The sequence below is a fragment of the Fonsecaea pedrosoi genome (genome assembly GCF_000835455.1).
Source record: "Fonsecaea pedrosoi CBS 271.37 unplaced genomic scaffold supercont1.6, whole genome shotgun sequence".
Lineage (NCBI taxonomy): Eukaryota > Fungi > Ascomycota > Eurotiomycetes > Chaetothyriales > Herpotrichiellaceae > Fonsecaea > Fonsecaea pedrosoi.
The window spans coordinates 698,051-721,685 of NW_013550610.1; the positions used below are offsets into that span (position 1 = coordinate 698,051).

At 52.5% G+C, this 23,635-nt stretch overlaps 2 protein-coding genes across 2 annotated transcripts; one reads left to right on the plus strand and one right to left on the minus strand.

The window, feature by feature from the left end:
* Positions 1 to 10,996: 10,996 nt before the first annotated feature.
* Z517_09191 (uncharacterized protein) lies at positions 10,997 to 11,372 on the minus strand (the record flags this gene model as incomplete). Its single annotated transcript, XM_013425101.1, has 2 exons — positions 10,997 to 11,134; positions 11,187 to 11,372. 2 exons carry the CDS (start codon positions 11,370 to 11,372, stop codon positions 10,997 to 10,999), a joined length of 324 nt encoding a protein of 107 aa, XP_013280555.1.
* A 9,216-nt stretch (positions 11,373 to 20,588) lies between these two features.
* Z517_09192 (uncharacterized protein) lies at positions 20,589 to 22,280 on the plus strand (the record flags this gene model as incomplete). The annotated part of the gene is made up of 1 exon (XM_013425102.1): positions 20,589 to 22,280. The coding sequence occupies one exon, from the start codon at positions 20,589 to 20,591 to the stop codon at positions 22,278 to 22,280; it is 1,692 nt and encodes a 563-aa protein (XP_013280556.1).
* Positions 22,281 to 23,635: the final 1,355 nt, after the last annotated feature.

Consider the following 23,635-nt stretch of genomic DNA (forward strand, 5'->3'; position numbering starts at 1 on the left):
CACAGTCCACCACTCTCATTACTCGCTGGAACTGAGGTTAAGCAGGTCTCTTGATCGCATGGGACCGAGAATCCTGTTTCGGTGGGCTACAAGCATTACTCCGGCACCGAGACTGCGACGTCAAAGAGCTTGATGCCTTGTCCTTCTCGGGAGAGAACACACAGAGCGCCGTCAGCATCTCAGCATTAAACTCCCGTCAAATTCCAAAGGCGTCAGCATCGTGGACCTCGATTACCATGCATGCATCATGCAGGAGGGCACCGCCGTTCGGCTTTATTCACGGTAACCTCTTTCTGCGCCGAGGTCTACCGCCGTTGTAGTGGTGAACAAGGGGTGAAGCATGCGCCGTATACCCGCCTGCTTACTTCTCGTGCTCTGCAGAATTGGTGCAGGAGGTTGCGGAACCTCAGCACAAAGTGTTTCTCTCTCTCTCTCATTGGACGCCCCGCCTCTTACGCTGCTAAGCTATTGCTCCGTGGACATTCTCACACATTCCCTTCGTGGGTTCTCTCTCTCAGAGGTCTTCCTACGATCTTCACAGAGCTCCTCCGCCAACCGCTTCACAATCCTCGAAAGTCGATCAATCTCCCTGTATCTGCGGCCGGTCCTTGCGTCAAGATCTTCGCTGAGGCAGAGACGACAGCTCATCTCGTTGACCATGCACTTCCTTCGCCCCCCACAAGCTAACACCACTCGAGCCTCCACGCCTCCTCGTCCTCATTCTCGGCTTCTTTCTACGGATATCGCAAGGCAATACGGTCGAATCAATGCAATCGGCATACGAGATTGAATCAATCCAGCACAACAGGAAGACAAAGAGTCCCAAGACCATCTCACAAACATGTCGAATATGCAACCGTGGAAGCACGTGACTACCAAGACTGGCTTGCATGTTCTGCCGTAAAAGCAGCACTTGACGGTCCACCCTACTCGATAACTAAGCGAGGCTGCATGTCACATGGCAGGCTGAATTTCCTCTCCGTCTCACAATTTCAGAAACGTTGTTTGTCGGGTCACAAAAATCTTCGGGTATTTCCTAATCCGGAAATACTCATACCCGAAACAGACAAGCTCTTGGCAGCGCTGCATTCGAGGCTTCGTCCACCACCTCAAACGTAAAACAAACCAGCGTCATGCGTGCGTCTCGACGTGACGGTGGTGGTAGTGGCAGCCGCCGCTGTTGTCGTCGATCCCGGCTGCCGTCTGCCGTCCCCAACATGGAGCTCTTGTCAAACTGGTATTCAGTGGGACAGGCATAAGTATGCGGGCGGCGGCTTCGCATCGTCAAGCACGTAACAAAGCCAGCCTGCTGGTAGAAGGTACGACACGTCTCGATGTTTATTTCGAGGAGGAGCTACTGACCACTATTGATGAGCAGCTGGTACGGCCCGCCGCCACGGTTGAGCAGAATGCTCCCCCCGTCGGCGAGTTGTGAGTTTCGTCAGCGTAGTCCCCAGACCTCGTCACACGTTTCGGCCTCTTCGGATAGTAATACTACGGCGCAATCGTGGTCAGAGGGCATTGGATGTCCACGGGTGCTCGGAAACAGAAAAGAATCCTTTCAGTACTCGAAAAGCCAGACCTTCAATATGTTCGTTTGGCTATCCGTAGGGAAGAGGGGCGAACCGATAGCCAGTGGCGAAGCCAGAAAGATAGTGCATGGTAGCTCCACCCCGGGACCACAGGAAGAACAGAGCGAAGGCATACTTTTCGTGGGTGATCAAGGCAAGGTCGGTCATTCTTGTGTCGCCATCTCCCGGACTTGGGTTTGTCGAAGTCGAGCCCCCTTTTGAGCCCAGTGTTGGGCCCGATAGGGAGGAAGCGAGACAGCACAGGTACGAGGAGGGATGAGGGAAAGGGGCAAGGCAAAAAGACATGGCCAAAAGAGAGGAGCGAGAGAAGATGGAAAACTGTTCTACCGGCGGTTGATAGGCAATGCCGTCTGTCTGTCTGTCTCGTTCTCGTGTCGGTAAATTACCTGTAAATCGCCAGCTGTTGTCCCTGTCCTGTCCTGACACACTTGACCCCTCAGCGTCTGGACCAGGTCGAGTTGTTGTTGAATGAAATCGCTCAAGGTCTGGCCCCAAAGCAAAAGAAGAGGACTTTGGTAGACCCACATCTGCCTTCATGGCACTCGTGTAATGACTCCAATCCAGAGATCTCAATCGCCCCCCGTTTCTGGACCTTGTTCGTGTAACAGTCAATGTCAACGTATTCACATACCGGAAACTTTGTGTTTGTTCAACTAAGGTAACCCCCACAAGCCACGGGTAATTACGGAGTTGATCCAGCTTCGCTTACGGTCAGCGAGTTAAGCGCAGAGAAATCAATCGAGATCCACAATGTTGCCGTCAGGGGCCAGCTGGCCAGCGGTCGAGGTTGCAGTCGCCCTCATCACCAAAGCCACCGCCTACGGAGCGGCAACAGAGACAGCGCGAGTTCAAACGATAGGCGTGTCAGAGGGACGACCGGGTGCGCCATACTCTCCATCATCTGGCTGGAAAAGGGTCGTCGTTCCTGACAAGGACCAAATATGACGAATTCTCGACCATTCGGTCGGTGAACCTCTCTACCTTGCAGCAGCTGCCACTCAGCCCTGTCGAGAGTGACATTCTCACCTGGGGGTGGAGGCCAGGGAGCTGCCATCACTGCGAAACACGGGCGAGATCTGACCTACCCGATCTCAGGGTTGACCTCGACACAGAATAGAATCTCGCAATCGTTCACTTTGCTGATGGAGGAAATCTTGGAAAGACACTGCGAGGGTGGGCAGGCCGCTAGTGTTACGCAGAGTCCCATCCAGTGGCCTACCACCGACATCTCATTCCAGTAAGTACGTAGAGGTGGGTAAAACCAGTCGTGCATATAAGGCTCTCGGGAGAGAAGGCAGTACAAGGTTGAGACACAGGTATGAGGCTGATAAGATGGAGGAGAGGTCTGGTACTTGATCCACACGACAGTAAAAGCGGAAGCTATCGGAGTTTGCCCCTGTTGACTCAGGCGGGGACCAGTCAGTCTCTTTTTCCTTTCGCAAGTCTTGAGGTGTTGTTGCCCGGAGCAAGGGTCTACCGAAAGTCTTGACTACGAAACATCAGACGTCGGCACAGGGATCTTAGCCGTCGGCATCAAATAGTCTTGGCGTGCCGGGTAGGGGGAACTACTTGGGCTATCGGTCGATTTCTCATGCACAGGTCTTCACCTCAACGTTTGAGGGCCATTAATCTTGATTTGAAGAGGCGTGATTCCCTCAGCGGTCGAGTGGGCTGATTTGGTCTCGGTGTCGGAAGAGAAACAGCGTGTCCACGCTCTGCGTCGTGACCACCTCCAACATGACGTACAGTACGAAGTTCCTCCAAACTGAGGGATCGAGCCAGTCATGTCTGGTGCGATTCGAACTCGACCCTATCGCTGGCTTCTGAGAGCAAAGGAGAAAGGCGCACAAGAACCAGCAGGAACCCCATCACTTTCGTGTCGACAATCCATCCCCACAGGTGAGAAACCTCACCGAACGGTCGGTCGGCGCTCGAGTTATATGCGAGACAGGGAACTTTGAGGAGCAAAACGAGGAAATTTACTCTCGGAGCGCTGCTTCTAGTGTTCAGCTTTATAGTTCGGAGAATTAGTCTACCCTGCACGTGCTTTGCATGCCCAGTGCCTCGAATGGTGGTTGCATGATGTCCGTCCATATCTCGCCTTGCGCTGTTTCGGGGTCCTTACGTGCGAGCAACGACGAAGATCGAGTCTACCGACTGATCCAGGCCATATTTGGAGACAGCTCCCTTTGATGACAGGCATCTCAAGGCTCCCCGCGGTGTTGAGCCTGGAGTGGGACATTGCGCGACTGATCCGAAGGGCGAACGATTCCCAGCGAGGTCAAAGGGAGGCGAGCTCCGTCGTGGGACAAGAGGCGCGGCTCCTTATGGCAGCCTCTGGTCTTTGAGGGGCTGTATCGACTACCGTTGCAACTGCGATTGAGAGCAGGTATGCGAGCTGCTTGTGTTCCAGTCTCTGCCGCTCAATTCACAATCATACAATTCGTCTAGTGCTCGCTCAATGTGTGCCGGGAAGACTATTTCTGTCACGTCAGGCGTTCCGTAGTATCGAGTAACAAGCTGCCATCATGCTCGACGTAGCTCGGGTCGTCAGTAGCGAAGATTGTGATCAGCTGTTGTTGGAGTTTGCTTTTCCTTGTTGGTAGGTCTCGCCACCTCACAAGCTGTCCGGAGGCTCTGATTGACGACAGCAAAAGCAGAGTCGTCAATGAGGGCACTTCTCCACCTCCCAAGTTGGATACCACCATATGCTGATCTTGCCGACAACGTTACTGGACGAGTTGACGAACGTTGGTTTGATCCTACCGGTCTTTGGTAGAGAGCTTGAATCAACGATCTGTTCTTTAGGTGAGGTCACTTTGTGCGCTCTTCGTCATGGCGGAGCAAGGGAGTAAACACAATCCGACAACTCTCATCAAGAGGTTTGTGGGTCTTTCTTGTGTCCCAGCTTTGCTTCGTTCTATCGCACCTACAACGAAGAGGCCCCGCAGATTTCATCGCACTGAAGGCTAAGCGTTTCTCTTCATCAAGAGGTACCTCAAGTCAAAATTTCTGTCCAAAAGCGATGGTTGAGTCAATCATAGGACGTAGAAGTTCCCTGCTTAATAGGTAAGAACTCAGATCATTGATCGAGTCGGTACTGCGCTGCTTAACGACTGTGTATGCGCATCGGAACATGTTAAAACGCGGTTCGGGCTCCACGGCCGGCGTATTGATCAGGCCATCTCACGCCGGAAGCATTCGGAAGCCTTTGCCCAAGGATATACAACTGGAATTCACAGGGCTTTGCTGAAATTCGATAAATTGTTCAAAGCTAGTCTGAACCGGAAGGCCATCCTCGGTCTGGGGAAGAGTGACGTGTGTCCGGGTCGGCTGTGTGGCCGAGGATTGGGAATTCAGCGCAGCCCAATCGAATCAAAGTTTCTATCTGCTGTGGGTATATGAGATGTAGGGGATTGAGGACACCAGCTAAATTTAGGCACAGGAATGAGGGCGTTTTCCACGAACATCAACAATCATCTCTCGACGGAAGCAGTGTGCCTTGGCACAGGATGAAGAGGCGTGACCTGACTTGCGAAGACGGGGAAACAAGATCTTTGACCTGGAAGCAAAGTGGGAAACGACCTGGCGTGTCTAGCTAGTCGGAAACATGAACAGGCACCTGCAACGTATCGGAGAGAGCAATGGAAGGGCTGAAAGCGACGAGGGTGGTGGCACATACCCATCCATGCACGACAGCTTCGCGGCTCCGTCTTGATAGTGAAGAAATGACAATCTGTAGGGGTATCCATCTGCTATAGACTCCGGATGAATCAGGAAATGACGCCAGGAGGTGGTTCGGGAGACGATCCAAAGGTGTGTGGTGATTGCAAGCCATCTTGAGCGCAGGCAAAGGGAAGGCAAATCGACCCATGAAAGGAAGATGAAATACTGCTGCGTGGCCTTTGTTTTTGCTTCGCATGCCGTGGCCTATTGATGCCTTCCCACGCTTGGACCTTTCCTCGGACGGGGAAGTGTCGGTTCCTCTGGTGGTTCCCCACTACGACGAGTCCTTCGGGCTTAGCAGCTAGTGGTTAAGCTGACAATATCCACCCACCTGCCGATCCGGGATGAGCGCGGCCCTCAAACCTGTAGTCGGCGATGTCAGAGTGGGGGAGGTAAGGGAGCGGGGCCACAGTCCAGTGTTGCCGAGAGTTTTCTGTTTTGGGTAGGAGTATTGCCGGATTAGGAAATACACGGAGATTTTTGTGACCCGACAAACGACGTTTCTGAATTTCCGAAGATGGGAAAAAAGTCAGCCTGACATGTGACATGTAGGCTTGCTTAGTTATTAAGTAGGGTCGACCATCAAGTGCAGTCTGTACGGGGAGGTAAGTAAGCCAGTCTTGGCAGACACGTGCTTATACTTGGCATATTTGACATATTTGTACATCAGCCTTGGCGACAAAGACTTTTGCTTCTTGCCGCGCTGGATCAATTCAGTTTTATACTTGTTTTCGACATGTCTGCATTCGACAATGAAGTCAGCGATCTTCCAGTCCGCGACACCAGAAAGTTTCATCCCGTGGACAGGAAACGCCAAAAAAATGGCAAGCAGCACGGTTGGGTTGGCGCGAGGTTGACTAGGCAGTGCAAGACAAATTTCGAATGCGGAATGGGGGATGTTGTCGGAGACAGTACGAATTCGGGATACAGTCTGCGACCTTGGGCGGGAGAGACTGGATGATGTGGGACAGGAAGAAACCAGGGGGCTTTGTGAAGGTTGAGGACTAGCTCAAGACAAGGGTTTCACAGGTAGCGAGCACGAGTCTCTATAGAAATAGAAGGAAGACGGCGATTTAGCCTTTCCCGTGAAGCCGAGACATGACTTCCTTGGTGAGAGTGTCTCGAACTGTTGTATACAGTCAGTGTCTGCACTGAAGGCTACGCCCAAGGCGTCGACCTCGGGTACCGTTCTCCTGCGATGCTCTTCCGTTCACCAGTATCCAGCGCTGTCCCTGGTTGATGACGCCGCCCAGGCCGTGCAGTGCTCCATTGCTGGTGCTGGCTGTTGCTAGCAAGCCAACCAAGCTCGCTTTGGGTCAGGGGTTGGGAAACATTCAAATGCGCTGGGAGGCAGATCGCTAGCTGTGGGTCCAGAAAAATCTCATATCTCTTCTCAACACTATAGTACGCAGGCGAGGGGGCCGGTCTGACCCTGAAGGTCATCAACTGCTACCCGTCGATGCTCAGCGATAGGGATCGGGGTGCGTCGCCTTGCGGCTCATATGCCCGACTGCCCGCCTGCCCGCCGACCCGCTCAAAATATACCACCCACTGACAACAAACCCCGACCTGCCTATCCGGGTTTGCACTTGTCCATGTGCGTTTCTTCTTGCCTCTCTGCCCTGCCTGGGTCACAGAGAGCAACCGGCTTGGCTTCGTGAGCGACATAAAGGGGCGTGACGTATGAGCTAAGAAGGCCGCGGGAAGGACATTCCGATCAGGTAAAGTGATCGGACCATATACAGATCGGTAGCCGGCTGTTTGCCTACCGCTTCCCCTTTTCAAGGGCAATGTTTGTTATTCTTGAATAGTAACTTTTTCCAGCTTTCTACCAGTAGCTTGGGCCGAGAGTGGCACTAAAATCAGTAATTATTGATATATTCGGCCCAGGCGCACACAATCTGGCGTATCCCAGGCGCCAGCTCTGGTTGGATGGTCACCCCGGTGAGAGGAGATGCCGACTGCCAAATCGAGACAACTCGACGTCGAAAAGCCCGAAGCTCGAGAAGCTCCAACGATACCCAGAGATCCTGGAGCAAAGACATACTTACCAGGCATAACCGTCGCTTCTGGGATTTCAGCTGCATGCGGGGATAAGTTTGCGTTATGGAAAAGACGGACGTCCCCGCCTTACGATGCTGCACCTGGTCACTGGCTCCTGTTGTGATACATACGGGCTGAAAGAATTCAACGATGAGCGTGTACCGCAGGCCTCGCCTCACCATTCTCATATAAAGCCCACAAGAATATGAAGTCCTTTTTCTCTTTTGGTAACATATGTCTTCTCCAATGTAGATTGATGTGGTTAAGGGGTTCCAGACCATCCAGTTATAAAGGTCGATAGTCTCTTCTTGAGACCCCTGGCTGTTTCTTTCTCGAGGACTCGGTGTTCCTCCTGGGACAGAAGAAGAAGAGGGTACGTCTGGAGGATCGGTTGGAAATGGATCACGATTCAGGGCTCGGCTCGACAAAAAAAAGGGGAGATCGACCTCGTCCTGCCCAACAACCCCGAACCCAGCCGCAGACCCAATGTCAGCAGACGAAACATGCGTCTCCAAAGACGACTGGCTCAACAGGTACATCGTTCAAGGCGAGTCCCACAAAGCAATGAATGCAGCGAAGGTTTCTCTGGGTGGTCTTCAGGCTCGTGGTGTGTGGTGTTGGGCTTGTGTCAGATGTTCTTGCTTTGAAGCTGCTGCTGTCAAAGATCGTGTGGAAAACGGCCGGTGGGCAAAGGAAGTGGAGGAATTCAAGCACAAAGCCGATGCTGTGAGTCTTGCTTCTGAAAGGGGTTTGAGCCTATGGTGGCTGTCAGTGAGACTATCACGCAGATGTCAAAGGGCATATTTGACTTATTTGATAAAGTGAGTGCGGACACGAATAAGTTTCGTGAGAAGTATTCTGACTTACTCGACAGTCAGTCAGAGGGACTAGTTTTGAGAAGAGACTGAGTCAAGTTCTGGGCGTGGATCAAGATTTAATCGTTCTTGCTGGTGGAAAGAGATGTGGTCCTTGATATCATGGGAGTTTCCGAGCGTTAGTGGTCGGAGATCCTGGTGGGTATCGGGCTGCTGAGGTATAGAGGAGGTTCGTCTTCTTTCTAGGCATGTTCTTCCTCGTCTGTTGGAGTCTCTCGTTCGGTTTGATGTAATTGAAAGATCGTCACTTCACCCACACAGCCTGGACATGTATACTCCGCCGTAGAAACCGCACTTGATGATCTACCCTACTTGATAACTAAGCAAGGCTGCATATCACATGTCAGGCTGAGATTTTTTTCCATCTTCCAATTTCAGAAACGTTGTTTGTCGGATCACAAAAACTCACACCAGTTTCCTAATCCGGTAACCTTTCTTCCTAAAAAGGGAAAACCTCTCGAACTCATGCCTTGCGCTTCCTGCCATACGAACAACATCAGCTGGTTTGCTGGAAATGTCCGTCGCTGCCTTCGACCTCCCTCGTCGTTGTCACAGGCAGACTCTCTGTCGGAAGTGACTCCAGCGCTGCATGACAAAGGGTAAATACGGCTTACCGTTGACTATCTTCTAGTTCGTCTCCGAGGTCGTACGGGTTGCTCAACCAGAGGAAGCCGAAGTCATTCCTCTCCCCATGGAGCTGATTTAGTCACTGCAAGTACCCCCCGCGCAACGTGAGCATGTGCAACACACAATAGTTCTCCGCCGTAGACAATCTTTTGCCATTCAAGGCCTCCCTCATCCGGGCTGCCAATGGAGCGAAACCGAAACCGAAGCCCTTGCTGTTCATCTCTATCCTAGCCTGGTGAACTCCTGCACTCACCCCCCTGCTGACTGAGAGGCCCCCTTGTTCAACAATCGGGCGAGCACTTGGCTTTAGCTTTGTTTCGGGGGGTTCTCTAAAAGTCAACTAGAAAACGTCGACGGACCATTCCCACGTTCTCGTTCTGCATGATCCGTGCCTGAATTGTTGCAACGGGCGTTCTCACTGGTGCAACTGCGAAGCCAGTGTGAAAAGATGTTCACTTGGGTCGGTGAAACTGATTCATCTATTTCGGTTTGATACCTGGGAAAAAGCGCAAACACGCCATACATGGATGGGCGATGGCTACCATGGGGAGACTTACAAGAAAGCGAAAGTAGCCAGCCAAGTCGACTCACAACGACAGTCCTGCCATGATGCCAGTATTCTGCCCGGCTCCCGCGATTTGAGACCCAAGGGTAACACTCGAAAGCCTTCTTGGGGTGAAGGTCGATCATGTTTGGAAACGTAACTGGCGAGAGGGGGTCGATTGGCACGGTGACTGACGAATGCAACATCCCGACCTTCTTGACAAACGATCCATTGCAAAGTCTTCATCGACCAGTATGATATTTCCTGCGTTAATGTTAAACGCAGCGGATTCTTTTGAGCAATGCGCATTCAGGTTCTTAACCGCCTTCGCTTGCCCAAAGACGCCCGAGTCGAATATGACTTCGTGGGACCCCAACCTGTTCCCAGCGAGTTCCATGCACCTTTCGTGTGACAATGCCTGGATGCCGAAGCGGCAAACATATCAGAGACGAAAACGGAAAATTCACTCAAATCGAGACAAATCGAGACAAAACCGGAACAGTTGCGTTGCTCGTTTTCTGGACTGCTTCATCTCCCGAAACGTGATTGTTCATGTTTTGTTTCTCAGATTGGTTTTCTCATTGGTACCTCCGACTTCGGGCTGATCAGCACCTTACCCCTGCACAGTGAGCGTGAGGTTGGTCGTCTCGGTTGCTGGGATATGTAAGATGTGCTTAGCGAGGCGCCTCCAAAGACTCCCACTTACTGGGCGTGTCGGGAGGTCCCGGGTTCGAGTCTTTCCTGATGAGAATTGAGATCTCCGGTGTCATGTTGTCCTTCGACTTCTTGTTTAGCTTGGACATATTGACGGATTTGCCCGCCACAATATATTCTCATCCGCGAGTTGAAATACGAAACGTTGAAGAAGGCTAGGTTCTCTCGGTCTTCCGTGGAGATGAGTGTGTAGATGAGTGTGTAGATGAGCGTGTAGATGAGTAGATCCGACAATCTGTTACCTGCCATGTGCCCGACGGTCAACCGGTCGGTGAACCCAAACACGCCCAAGCTATTCGCACCGTCGTCATGACCAATCCGTCCGGCAGTGCGCGGCTACGTATAGCCTAGTCTCATGCCCCAGCGGTGTGAGGTCGGTCGATCAACCTTTTACGCTCTGACAGAACATCGTGTGGCCGTTGGTGCAAAATCATGGCCGCGTACAGACGCGAATTTGTGTGACTGGAGCTGATGTGATGTGTTATCCATATTGGTATCCGTGTCGCTGCTCTTAGTATCGACATCGCCATGGCAACGTGTACATGTTAATGCTGTTCTCCTTGCTCGTGGCGAGCTTCCTGACGACGGACTACCACCCGTCCAGGCATATACACCTGTCATATAACGCGTGTGGCTTCCCATTTTGCCTCTCGTGCACGGCGAGCATGCCCAGCGTAGTGTGGTAGAGCCCGTCGACCATCCTGGACCCGCACGCATAGCACATCCAGCCCATGCACATACTGGCAGCCTCGGTTGTGGAGTCGTTTGTGTTTTTTAATCAGGCCGTGTTACTGCTCGGGTCGTAGTCATGGTTCTCGCCGTAGTGTCTGTCCGTGAGCAGACGGATGTACCCCCAGCCGTTGGTGATGGCGTACTTAGTGCGGCTCATGGTGCCGGTGACGTTCCTGTACCTGCAGATGATCATCGAGCGGATTTGTGTGTACGGGTAGCTTCAGGAGCGTGGAGGCGACCGCGTTGCTGGGCAGAAGCACGCCGCCGTCCCCGCACTTGAGCTGGAAGAAGTCCGCGCACCTGTACAGGAAGTACCGTCGGCCCGCTGCTGACCATCGGCTTGAGGTCGTCAGCGAATACCGTCTCGCCGCTGTCGGGGTCGATGTTCCTCCACAGGTCCATCCCCATGCCGTCAAAGGAGTCCGTAGTACAGTACGTCTTGCTATTTACGCGCAGCAGCTTGTTTTTGGACACAATCACGAGGCTGTCCATGTGTGTAAACGCGGCTTCGCTCGACATGTGGCTCACCATAGCGTTGGGGAACATGAGTTTGATGGGATTGGTAATAGAACGAGAGGCAGGGAATGCCTGTCCTCAAGGTGACCGAACCAGGAACAACGTGTTAGTCACGTAAACTGCTTTGACGTGTTCACGGGGAATCACAGCCTTGCCAGGCGTATATGTCCAGCCTCGCCCCTCCCGTTCCATTCACTCTGTTCGCTACACCTTCACTCCCCTCCCCGTTTATCACACGCGTCCCCACTCTTCTTTTTACAGTGATATCAGTTACAACGGCGAAAACCCCTCCAACAATTGCCGGATCAGGTCTGCATCAATCTATAACACCAAAGTTCAGGGTTCGAATCTCGTACCACCCTTGGTTTATAAATTTCCACTCACGGTGGTGATGTATGAGTTGCTTCTTGGCCTCACTCACTCACTAGGAATTGATGACTGCAGTCCGCATTGTTACAACAACAACAACGACAACGACGAATCAAGGCTCAAAGCGAGAGAAGGGGGAGGGTAAATTATGGGGTTGAGCGCTCACGGAGGAAGAAAGAGGAGGAGGACGAGCAGGAGGGATCCACTACGGGAGGCGAGAAGGACTTCTAGTCCAGGAAACAAACAAAAAAAAAAAAACTGTGTCCATTGTACTACGGGCTACAGTTTTCTCCCAAGCGGAGTTTTTTTGCCCCCAGAGGGGAGGGGGTGGGATGGAGGTGGGCGGAGAAGTGACAGGGATTGTTATTAATTTCGTTTGCTTTTTTTTACCGAGAGGGAAGATAGAGTTCAAGTCCAGGAAATAATAAAAAACAAAAAAGAAAGACAGTTCCAGAATTAGTTGTATGCCCTTTACATCCCGGAGGGATAATGACTCCACTTGGCGTGAGTCCGTCAAATGTACAATCAAACTACTATATTCCTGCGTAACCTGACGCCCTTGTATGAGTATCAGGGTCCATGACCGACCCCACGCCAGCCGCCCCGAGCATGGTGCTGACCGAGCTGCTGACCCCCTCCCCGACCACCTACATGTGCGCGGGTAGCTTATTGTTCTCTGGCGTCTTGAAAATCCTTCCCAAGTACTCAGCGATGTTCATCTCCTTGACGCCGTACGTGTCCGCGCAGTTGGTGATGGACACACCCACGAGCATGATCGTGTCGGTGAAGGCGTATGAAGGAGCCGATAGAGTAGCGATACAATGACCCCGAACACCACCGCGGCATAAACGCGTTCATCGACATCCGCAAGGTTGTAGTCATCCGCAGCAGCGTCATCATGAGTAGCGAGAACGACAGGCACCAAGGGCAAGAGCCCGAGTTGAACGTACTGGCTCTTCCCATTGTCCTCGATCTCCAGCCTTCCGAAGCACGATCAAAGTTCCATGCCACAGCGTACCCAAAAGAAGTAGTTATCCACCACCCGCTCGATCGGAAATGCCACCTGTCGAAAATAGCAAACGGCAGGCACGGAGCGGTGTTTGAGAAGAGACTCCTCAAGCTCATTCACACCATGATTTCCAAGAAGGAGTTACCCTGCTCCTTGGCCAGCTGCTAACCGTGGTCACAAAAGGCAGAACGCGAAATGGGCCGAAAAGAAGGTCTGTGCGACCATGAATCAGAGCCCTGACTGGGGCACTGCAAGCGGCACGCGAGGAAAAGCCAAGCCTGAACGACATGATGAGATGGATCAAAAAATGTGGTGATTTCTGTAATGTATGCCCAAGGCACTGGAAACAGTGTGACACATCGATGCGTGGACCTTGGAATGTATGTCGGCACGGCACAAAATGCCTACCCGGTTGCTTTTCACTGATGGCTGACCGAGGAGAGTGGTCTTTGTCGAACACTTGTCCAGAGATATTGGGTGGGAATTTTCGATTGACATGTACTGTGCATGACTCATATCGATTGCTGCGTCGAGTTGACTTGAATTGCGTTGTGGAATAAGGGTGGACTTGATATCAACCGGTATACGATTAACGTACTTCTTTGAGAAACAGACAGACGGGGTCCGAAGCGGTGGCTGGCTGGTCCGAATGTCGTCTGATGAGCCGCTGCACTGGAGACTTTGTCGCTAAAAGTTTAGAAGACGACGAGGCGGAGGTCAAGAGTACATGCGCTGGTCCGTCTGCATCTCAAAGCCCTGGCCGAAAACTCCCTGGCTCGGGAATGGCAAGTGTTGGCAGGGTACAGACACCCAGCTCCACGATCCACCAGAACATTGATACGCAGGTGCTCCGCGATGTCAGGCACTGGTTCAGCATGGCCTCGACGAATCAGCCTCGATGATGTGAGACCGGAACTTTGGGATTACTTGTGGTCATCAATGACTGATTGTGGGTATTAGGTGTTTCTACTCGTCGCATTTCATCAAGGAACCAGCTCCACAGGCACTCCACCAATCTCGAGGAGTAGAGAGTTACACCGTGTATTTGAATAAATAAATCACTCAGGCACCAAGGACGCAATCTGCCTTTGGAGCCCCGACCTCTGCACATTTCGGTGTTCCTCCACAGCCAGCGGCGCTCTCATCTCTTCCAAGTGAACGGTGGGCCTGATAGGCCTCTCTTACCTCCCACAGATGAGCACCTCCTGCTACGTGGAGCTTCCCTTACCCATTGACTGAAAACGATCCATGTCCGCAAAGGAGAGACGGCCGATGAGTTTGTACTGGGACACAGCGGGACATCAAGACTGGATTTGGATGGATAGAGACCCGTGGAGAGAGAGCAGAAGGCAAGAAGCGGCGACGTCGCGGATGGTATAGAGGATTGTCGCGAGGAAGGGGAGCAAAGAAGGGGAGCGAAGAAGGGTCTGTCGATTGGTTAGTTCTTGGTTTTGAAGAAAATGTTACTTTACGGACGCCTCCGCATCAACGGTGGGCGGGTTTTTTTCGCTGTGGGGTGTTTGCCGCAGGGAGTGAGCGATTCCGTCGCGTCACGCGTGGACGCGCGCCGCGTCATCATGTGATCGTGACAGTGGTGTAGTGGTAGCCTTGGTTCATGTGACGTCAGACGTTATTATTGGTCAACAATTCTATCGGTGGGTTCTGGCACTGGCACTGGCACTTGGCGCCAAGTCTCACCTGCAAAAGTAACGTTGGCATGGCTTACGTCATACTACTACACTAGTAGCCTAATGGGGAAGGGTGTGTCTTTTAGCTTAAACACCCTCGAAAAGCCCCGGTTGGCTATTGGCTGGTCCGCATGTTCGGAATTCGCGTTGACCATTGACAAAAGTGTGATGGCATTGACAATAAGACAGCTGCATATGATTCGACACGCAAGAAACACCCGCATACCTCCCTCATTCGTGCTTGACGCAAGGGAAAAACCATCGTGGGAAAAGCCTTGCCTGTAAGGAATTCGCGTTATGAAGCGAACAGGTGACCTTCTACCGGGACTCCTTCGCCGACACGGAGCCTCTCCTTGCACTCCCTTCGGCGCATTGATGTTGGTCACCTGCGGCCTGCTCCAGTGCTGCTACTCGTGCCTCTTAAAATGAGCACTGTTTATGACGAGTGAAACAGCTGGTACACTTTGCCCTGCGTGTGCCAAACGTTGTCAATATCGGGCTCTACTTTCACCATGATGCAATTGTCGAAAGGAAGAAAGGCAGCTTCAACGGCAGGTGCAGGAACCTCCAGCGTTCATCGCACGGGTATTTCTCCTCTTGGCCATGCATTTGAAAGAGCCAGCGGCTCTGCTGCGGTTTTGATTCATATCGAAGTGGCCCCACTGTTCAAGTTGACGACGTGGACTTTGACTCGAGTATTGCGTTGTGATGTCGTCGAAGTTTCCAGCGACAAGCTCATCATGTCTCTGTCGGAGATGTACCTACTTCCTTTTTCTGAATGGACCTTCTTCGTTTGCCCTTAGGCGGTGCAGTCTGGCTTGGACCCTCTCGGGAAATTAGTCGTGTGCTTTACTGAGAGAGCTCTCGTCTTCGACTGTTCGATCCGTCTTGTGAGACACTCTGCCAAGCGACGGTCTGTCTTCGGAACATCCGTCATCTTCTTTGTAGAATTCCTCCATCAGTGCGATGCTGCGCACACAGCCCAGTCCCATGGCGCCAAGGACTGCGGAATCTTTTTCGGTCACAAGTATGCCTCTTTGCCCAACCTGCCTGACTGGCAAGATCAAAGCCTTTAAACCCTTAGAGGCGTGGAGCGTTTGTCGCTTTCTGTCGACCACATGACCGAATAGAGGCCGTTTGAGCAAGCTTCGGTCGAACAGGGCCTCTTCGAACGTACCACCAGCAAGGGAGCGGTACACATACACTGATTTCTTCTAACCCAGACGGCATGCTCTGCCGATGGCCTGTTCCTCTCACGAAGGGTCAAGGCCGAAGTCGAAGCTGATGACGCGAGACGCATCCTGGAGATTTAGGCCGAGGCTGCCAGCTTTCATGGAAAGGAGGAAGACTTGGCAAGAATCCTTCTCGTTGAATGTTGTAGCTAATGACTGTCGGGTGGAAACATCCATTTCTCCTATCAACCGACAGAATGGAGTCTTCTCGGCGTGCAGTACGTGCTCCAGATAAACTAACATCGGGAGACTGTGGCTGAAAACCAGCACCTTTTCGCCTGCTTCGATTACTCGCTTGACGATGCTGCGTGCTAGGATCGCGCGTGATTGGAGTGAACGGGATCCGCTACGTCGTCAATATCTACTAAAGATGTTCCGCACTTCACGGGACCCTTGCAGCTGGCTGATTGTACCGATCTCTATATCACAAGGAATGTCTTCGAGGTCACAGAACCTCTCGACTTCCTCGTCGGTGAGAACCGGCTCCACGATGGGTGCCACAGAGGATGGGATCCCCTTGATCGGGCAGGAGAGTCAGTTCCTTCCTGCCCAGAGCATCACCCACAGGCGCTGGCCGAGGACGTGCACATATGCTCTACCATATTATTTTGATTCTCCAAGAGGACGCGAGGGATTTCTCAAGCATGCTCAGTCTCCTTTATCCTACAATCCAAATCCCGATGCTCCGGGAATCACCGCACAATGTTGCTACCGGCTCACCATGGGTTTATTTTTCTTGCCCTCGCGCCTGGGTAAATCATCAAAGTGACTTGAAAAAATGACGGGGCTACTCCCTCCATATGCCTGCTCTCATAAAGACGTGAGAAGAGACTGATATATTCGTGCTGTTTATCTCGCCACGCAGAGGACGTCAATCCCGATTGGTCGTGTCTCGTCCATAAGTTCGAACGAGATTGCTCCGATCAGGGGGCTTCCGATCGAGTATGGCCCTCTCTGTGATGTGATTAATTCAATCTTTGGCGTACCCTACTACCGCAGGACACTCCTGCCCTAGCTGCCGGGAGGGCCAAAGCAGTAAGTTCATGTCAACGATGTCCCGGTCCCGACGCGCGTGATCGTGAGCTCTTGGGCCAGACAAGACGCACCGCAGACCTGACGCGACGGTCACAGACGTCGAAAGGAGCTGTCGCTATGTCTGGTAGCCTCCTCTGCCGCATGCTGTACGAGTAGGCGATCTACGGCAGCTATGGCGATGTGAACATTACCCAGCACGTGTCGGGTCCTGGCTGTAGCATATCCTTGGCGACAAGGAGGATGGTAGGTACTTGAGATACTCACGCCAAGTGGAAGCATTAGCCCTAGGGTGAAGGGCACACAACAAAAACACAACTACCATACGGGAAAAACAGCAAAAAACTCCGTTTAGGAGAAAATGTAGCCCTTGGTACAATGGGCACATTTTTTTGATGTTTCCTGGACTTGAAGTCCTTCTCTCCTCTCGCTGTGGATCCCTCCTGCTCGTCCTCCTCCTCTTTCTTCCTCCGTGAGCGCTCAACCCCATGATATACCCTCCCCCTTCTCTCGCTATGAGCCTTTTTTGTAGTTGATGTTGTCGTTAACAATGCAGATTGCAGCTATCAATTCCTGATGGGTCAAGATCTGGAAGTATGTAAACCAAGGCGGTTGATGATTTTTCAAAACCCTTTACTCGGTGTTACAGATTGACGCAGGCCAGATCTGACAATGTTGCAGGGTATTTCACGTTTGTAATTAATAACATTGTAATAAAATAAAAGTGGGGTTGTTTGGTTTGTTTGTGATGGGAGGGAGGGAGGAAGTGAAGGTTTAGCGAGCAGAGTGAATGGAACAGAGGGCTTGCGAGGCTGGACATGTACAGTGTTCCTGGCAAGGCTGCGATCGGGACGACGTCCCTCTATGTATTGGTGTACTCGTGGAGACCCCTGCACGCCTGTCTGTGCTCGCGAATATGCAAAACTCGACCACGTACATGTTCCCGACCGTCTGCACCTTGGGGTTCACCATCATGTACTCGCACGCGCTTCTGTTGGTGCACCAGCTGTGGACCATTGACACGGCGATGCGTACGGGAGTAGCAAAACTTTGTCTCGATGGCCGGACGCTACCCTCCTCCGAAGAGTTGCCTTGATCGTTGACCTCTCTTGGTCCGTCTGCATAAAAAGAACGACAACCTCGCGCTTTCTACACATTACAGAGCGACAACTTCGCTTACTCAGAACTAATCCCTCTACTTCCCACACAGTCCTACGAGGCTTGATCTCTCTTCGAACCGCCCCTTCTACACCTTGGTATCCCTCTGTCTCCCGTCATCGAATGCGAATGGCAACCGGCCTAAGATGATCATGCATACCCTGTTTATGGATAAAAGGAAAACCAAGGCAGTGGCAGAATGAGGAATCTGACCAAGAATTCGACGAGGACCTCGTGGAAGCCGAAGCACAAGTGTCAAGGAGGAAGAGGAGGAGTACGACTATGATGACACGCTTGACGAGGACAAGGACGGCGAAGCACGAGGTGGAAGACGATAATGGTGAGGAACTCAGTTCCTGCCCGGGACACCAAAGCTGGTAGAGTTGGTGTGAGAGAACGCTGACGAGTTTCAAGGGTATGAACTGCTATATTGTTTGCGACCTGCTTGTAGATGCGCGAGGGACACACTCAAGAGATACCAACGCCTGTCTCCTCCCCAGATCTCAGAGCATCCCAGTCTGTCCGGATCGTCGAGAATTCATCTCGGCAGAATTCGTTCCAAGACGGCGACTTCCATTTGGCTTCCGCTGGCTAGGGCGATTGCCACGTGCTGGAGTTGCCTGAATTCATATCGACAGCGACAGCGGTCTATCTTGACTGGATGAGTGCACTCCGCTTGTTTCGAATACGGGGGATACCGACGCATTGCGTGACTCGTGGATGACCAGGGCAGGGTTACGATCCGCATCGTGCTGCCACGGTAAGGACGCATGAGCTGTGGAGAGCTCACATCTATGACACGCAAAAAAAGGTCGAAGCTGGGGATTTGGGTCTCTCTCTCTCCGTCGCAGTCCCACAGAATGCCTTCATGGGCTTGAATGTCATTGCAGACCGGTGCCTCTGTCGGAGGACCCAAAGGATAGAGCTCACCACAAGCTCGCTCTGGAAAAGAGCTTTAATCCCCGGAATGTTGGTAACACGGACATTGCGATATATGCACGATATATTCCGATCGAGCTGAAACGTGGCTGATCCCTTGAATCCTACGATATTGACATTGCCGGGGATACGGTAATATGTCGTTGTCCAAAGAGGCAGGAGGTTGAGGAGGACCAGTAGCTAGCTGGCTTGGCTGGTTGAATACCTGATGAGCGTCGACAACACTCTCAGCAGTGAATTTGACGCTTCAGGCTCCCTTTTCACGGGCTCAGGACAATAGCAACACAGATGAGGCGTGCATAGGCTGCCCTCCTCCACGTCTTCTGCAAACAAATTGTCAAGCTTCCTCTCTGTTAAGATCTCCTTGAAAAATAGAGATCCGTCATCAGGCTTACCATCTTGTCTGTTGCCCTTTTCTTATTTATTGTTTGGACGTGATGCTGCCCGATCCTCGGCTACGAAAACTCCCGGCGGCAGATGCGCATCAGTGCACAGGTCGTACTAGCGAGAGGTAGGCGCGTCGAAGACGGTGGGTCTCGGCTGAGGCGGGTTACTGAATGGCCGGTTATCACACACAGAAATCGCAGTTGTCGCCATCGCTCGCATTCAATAAACATCCCCCCTGCTTGATGCATTCGGCACTGCGGGATCTGTCAGTGCAATTACATCGGCCTGATAATGGATATGACTTTTGTTGGTGGTTGCGTGGGCTGCGCCGTGTCGGACTCGGTTTATCCTCAGGTTGGCAAAGCCGTTGCAGGACTTGGCATGGACGCCTGGGACATTTTGAAGACGCCCGAGTGGCAGGTCTGTGGCGAAGACTCTGGTGTGTAGGCTGGGTCTGCCCCTGCTGTATCGCGACGATGCCATTACTCGGTATTATGCCATGCGTTTGAATCAATGAAATGGTGGTGCGGATGACTATCTAAACGGTTACAGAGGCTCTCAGAGAGAGGTCATGGCGCAGGCAGTGACTGATTCCGTCGCGTCACGCGTAAACACGCGTCGCGTCCCCATGTGACCGTGACACTCGGAAGGCGGAAGAGTTGTAGCAGGAATCGAAACGACGGTGATAAAGCCCAGAAAGGTTCGAGAGTTATTACAAGGCCGAGTTGCAGTGAAGGCGCCGGTACTTTGATGCAGGTCGTGTCGTTGCTTATTTCGATGTGGGTGGTGGTGGTGTTGGAGAGGTAGGTAGTGTGACGTCAGACGTTGTATATGATTGGATGATAGCTCTGTGGGTGGGTCTGCAGGACTAGCGTTGTCAGCACTTCCAGCACTCGCTGCCAAGAGGGCCAAGACACTGAGTCACTTAGTCAGTCGCCCATTCACTCTCTCACTCACTTTACTCGCTTACTCACTTTACTCGCTTACTCACTTACTCACTTACTCACTTACTCACTTACTCACTTACTCACGGTGAGTGCACCCCGAAGGAAATAAGGTTAGCATAGTTTATGTCACCACACCACCACACCACTGGTGAGTGACTGGTGAGGTGACGGTTTAGAATGTCACGGGTCTGCCTGCGATGCGAGCCTTTCTGAGAAATCCTGCACCTTTACTTGTTTTCCTTGGTGCGTGATACACGTGTGGCTGCCTTGTTTGGCGCAGCCTTTGTGCGTGACGCGTCCGAGCTCTTGAAAAGGCTCAAACGCTCCTTACATAGTGACCTTCCTTCGTAGATCTCATTCTATCAGTTCCGATTCGTTTTAGATGGTCCTTCGTATCCATCTTGCCCTCGTGTCCTTTTGTTTATCATCGGCGGCTTCGGCGCCGTTTTCATCGCACCATGGCAACAGCCGATCCTCGCGACGTGGACGAGTTCGACGCGGACAAAGTTCTCCGATTCTTTGAGGACATGAAGAATGGCAGGGGACGACCAAAGTGGACAAACCCTGATAAAGAAGCCTGGATTACTCCGATGGAGAGGCGCTGGAGCGAGAAAAAACCTCAATTGGCCAACTGGAGGGAAAGCATCTCCTCTCTCGAGGAGCACGACGAGATGCCGAATCCTGAGAATTTATGGGATCCTACGTCAAACCCCGACGTTGATTACGAAGACGGTCCGGATAAATGCGTTGACGAGGATGGGTTCTGGGGCGTCCACCCTTGCTCCAAACCTCAAGGCAACGACACCATGCAAATAGATGACGACGAGGATTATGACGACGATGACAATGGCGAGTCATCCGATCAAGAAGACGACGGGACGAGCTCACAGTCGAGTGAAGAGTCGATGCAGTCGCTTGCAAGCAGCGATTACACCGTCGAAAACTTCCCCCATCTTGCCGGAGTGGGCTTGGAGCTCGTGCGCCGAATCGAGGGGACTGCTTGTATATCTGCCGACTGTCTGCCGCCGACAATTCCTGGATATCTGGAGCTGCCTATGCCCTCGCTAGAGGAGAATGACACAGACCGAGAGCTTGAACAATATTATCTGGGTATACTGCGCGAGGCTGCCTGGCGCCCTGCATATATGCCGGGGAGCTTCCGGGCCACGTGTGGGCGACAGCGCAAGGGCTACGGAATATACCCGAGCTGTGTCCTTAGTTACGGGGATATCGCTTGCGACTGCATTATCATGGCCGATAACCCACTCTGGGCATGGATTCGGCCCGACGCCGTGGAACCCAAAGGCTGGATGGCATTGAAAGAGCAGGTTCGAGATCTGATCAACTTTAGCGTGTGGCAGTACCGCGCCCGCGGCTGTAAGGTTGCCGCAGAGGAGACTCGAGACCTGGAAAAGGAAGTTGGTGTTGACGTGGGCGATCCCCCTCTACCACCCGAATACTACGACGACTTTCCCGAGAACTATCTCCGTAGAGGTTATCAGACCTTCATGTACGGCAGGAGCGCCTGTGTCAAAAACAAACCTTCCACTCGATTTAAGCTCGAGCTCGACGTATCCGAGGGGCTGGCGACTAGACAAGCCGAGTATATGGTGTACATCACGCACTGTTTCCACGTCAAGGCTCGCGCTGTTCGCACGACGCAGCCTGGCGCCATGCGGGCCTTTGAGGAAGCGCTGGCTGCGGGAATCTTGGACAACCCGGAAGAAGAGCGCCGCAACGACATTCTTCGCAAGTACTGGCAAGCCACCAAGGACTGGAGAAAAGCCAGCCTGGAATTACTGCCGTGGTGGTATCGCGAGAAGTGGGCCGGAAGGACGCTGAAGAAACTCAAGGAGTACTCACGGCGTGAGAGACAGAGACTTGATATGGAGGAGCAGGGCAAAAAGAAGAAAACCGAGGAGGAGGAGGAGAAATGGAGCAAAAAGAGGAAAGCCGAAGAGGAGGTGGAGGAGGAAGGCATACCAGAGACGACCAAACGATTCCGCGCAGCCTCTGGAAAAGCAATCACCATGCCGTCCAGCGATCCTTCAAAGCCAACGGGCATAGACGACCTCTCCATGAGCACCCCGATTCAGATGCCAATTCGCACCTTGAAGCCTACCTCGACGCGCTGGAGAGACCGCGTCTAGCACAGCACTCCGCGTGCACTTCACATTGTCAATGAGCAACGGAGGCTTTTTTTTTCACAGAGAGCATGCGAGTTTGCGGGATCTGAAGATCTACGGGTGCCTCTCGATTTCAATCCAGAGGGAACAAAGGTGTGTATTTGGGGTGGACGTTGTCTACTTTTGGCGGCGCAGGGGTGGCCCCGGCGTCCTTCGAACCGGCGTGTCGGCTTGTTATTATGGCAAAGTCCAAACTCCCCTGGCATGGTGCCTGGATGTTTGGCAGGAGTTTTGGCTGGTATGATGTCAAAGATCGGATTTGATTGGCCAATAATTTTGTGGGCTCAGTCAGTCGCACTGCCAAGAGATCTCAAAGGGAGAGGGGGGTCAAGAGAAGCACCGTCTTGGCGTGATTGGCATCCTGGCACATTCAGGGAACAAAAATGTGTCCACAACAACACAACCACGTAGGTAGTGAGTTGGTAGTGGTTGGCCACTTGGTGAGAAACGTGTCGGCTTGACATTATTTGCGTCATGTACAGATATTACAGTCAATGGTATCCCAAGTCTCTTGTTAGATCCAGAGTTCGATTGCTCTCTCGTTGATGCATTCTTTTCTCGGGGAACGATTTTGGATCGCCACCCTCACGCGTCTTATCGTATAACGTTCTTGTAAATTGATCACTGGACACGACGCGTTCAACAAGCTGGATCCTGCGCACTAACTAGGCAAGGGGCCATGTCACGTAACCTATGACATCCATGACGAGGCGTGATTCGGCGGAAAACACACCACCAAGGACACGGCCATATATCCATCCAGATGGTTGGCGTGCTGGCCACGAGTTCCCAAACGGCGTCTTGGTTGCCTACGGTCAGACTCGACATTCTGCTCCAACGTCATTACGCCCATCCTGGTGTCCCTGAAACGCAGTGGCACTATCAGCGGGACGCACCCAGGCCCACCGCTCGTTGCTGAGCCCGAACAATTGTCGCAGATCAGCCTCGAGACGCCTTCAACACCTTCTCCTGCCCACAACTCAAGGACCACGACACCGAAGGAGTCAATGTGGCGGCAGTTGACGTTCTGTCTTCCTCTCCATCACCACCATCCTCCCAGCCCGGGGGCTCACCCGTTTTGCACCAGCCATGAAGTTGCTGGATTGCTGTCCACAGACCAAAAGGGGCACTCCGATGATTTTGCAGAGACAGGAATGTACGCGTCGATAACGGAGACCGGAGACCTGGACGAAGATGGACCTACCAAGACAGGCTGCCTCGAGATGGACGGTTACGAGCACCACTAGCTCTCTGGTCTTGACGCCGAAGTTAGACAGTCCCAGCCAGCTCCTCCTTGACGCTGCTTACCCCTGTGCTTC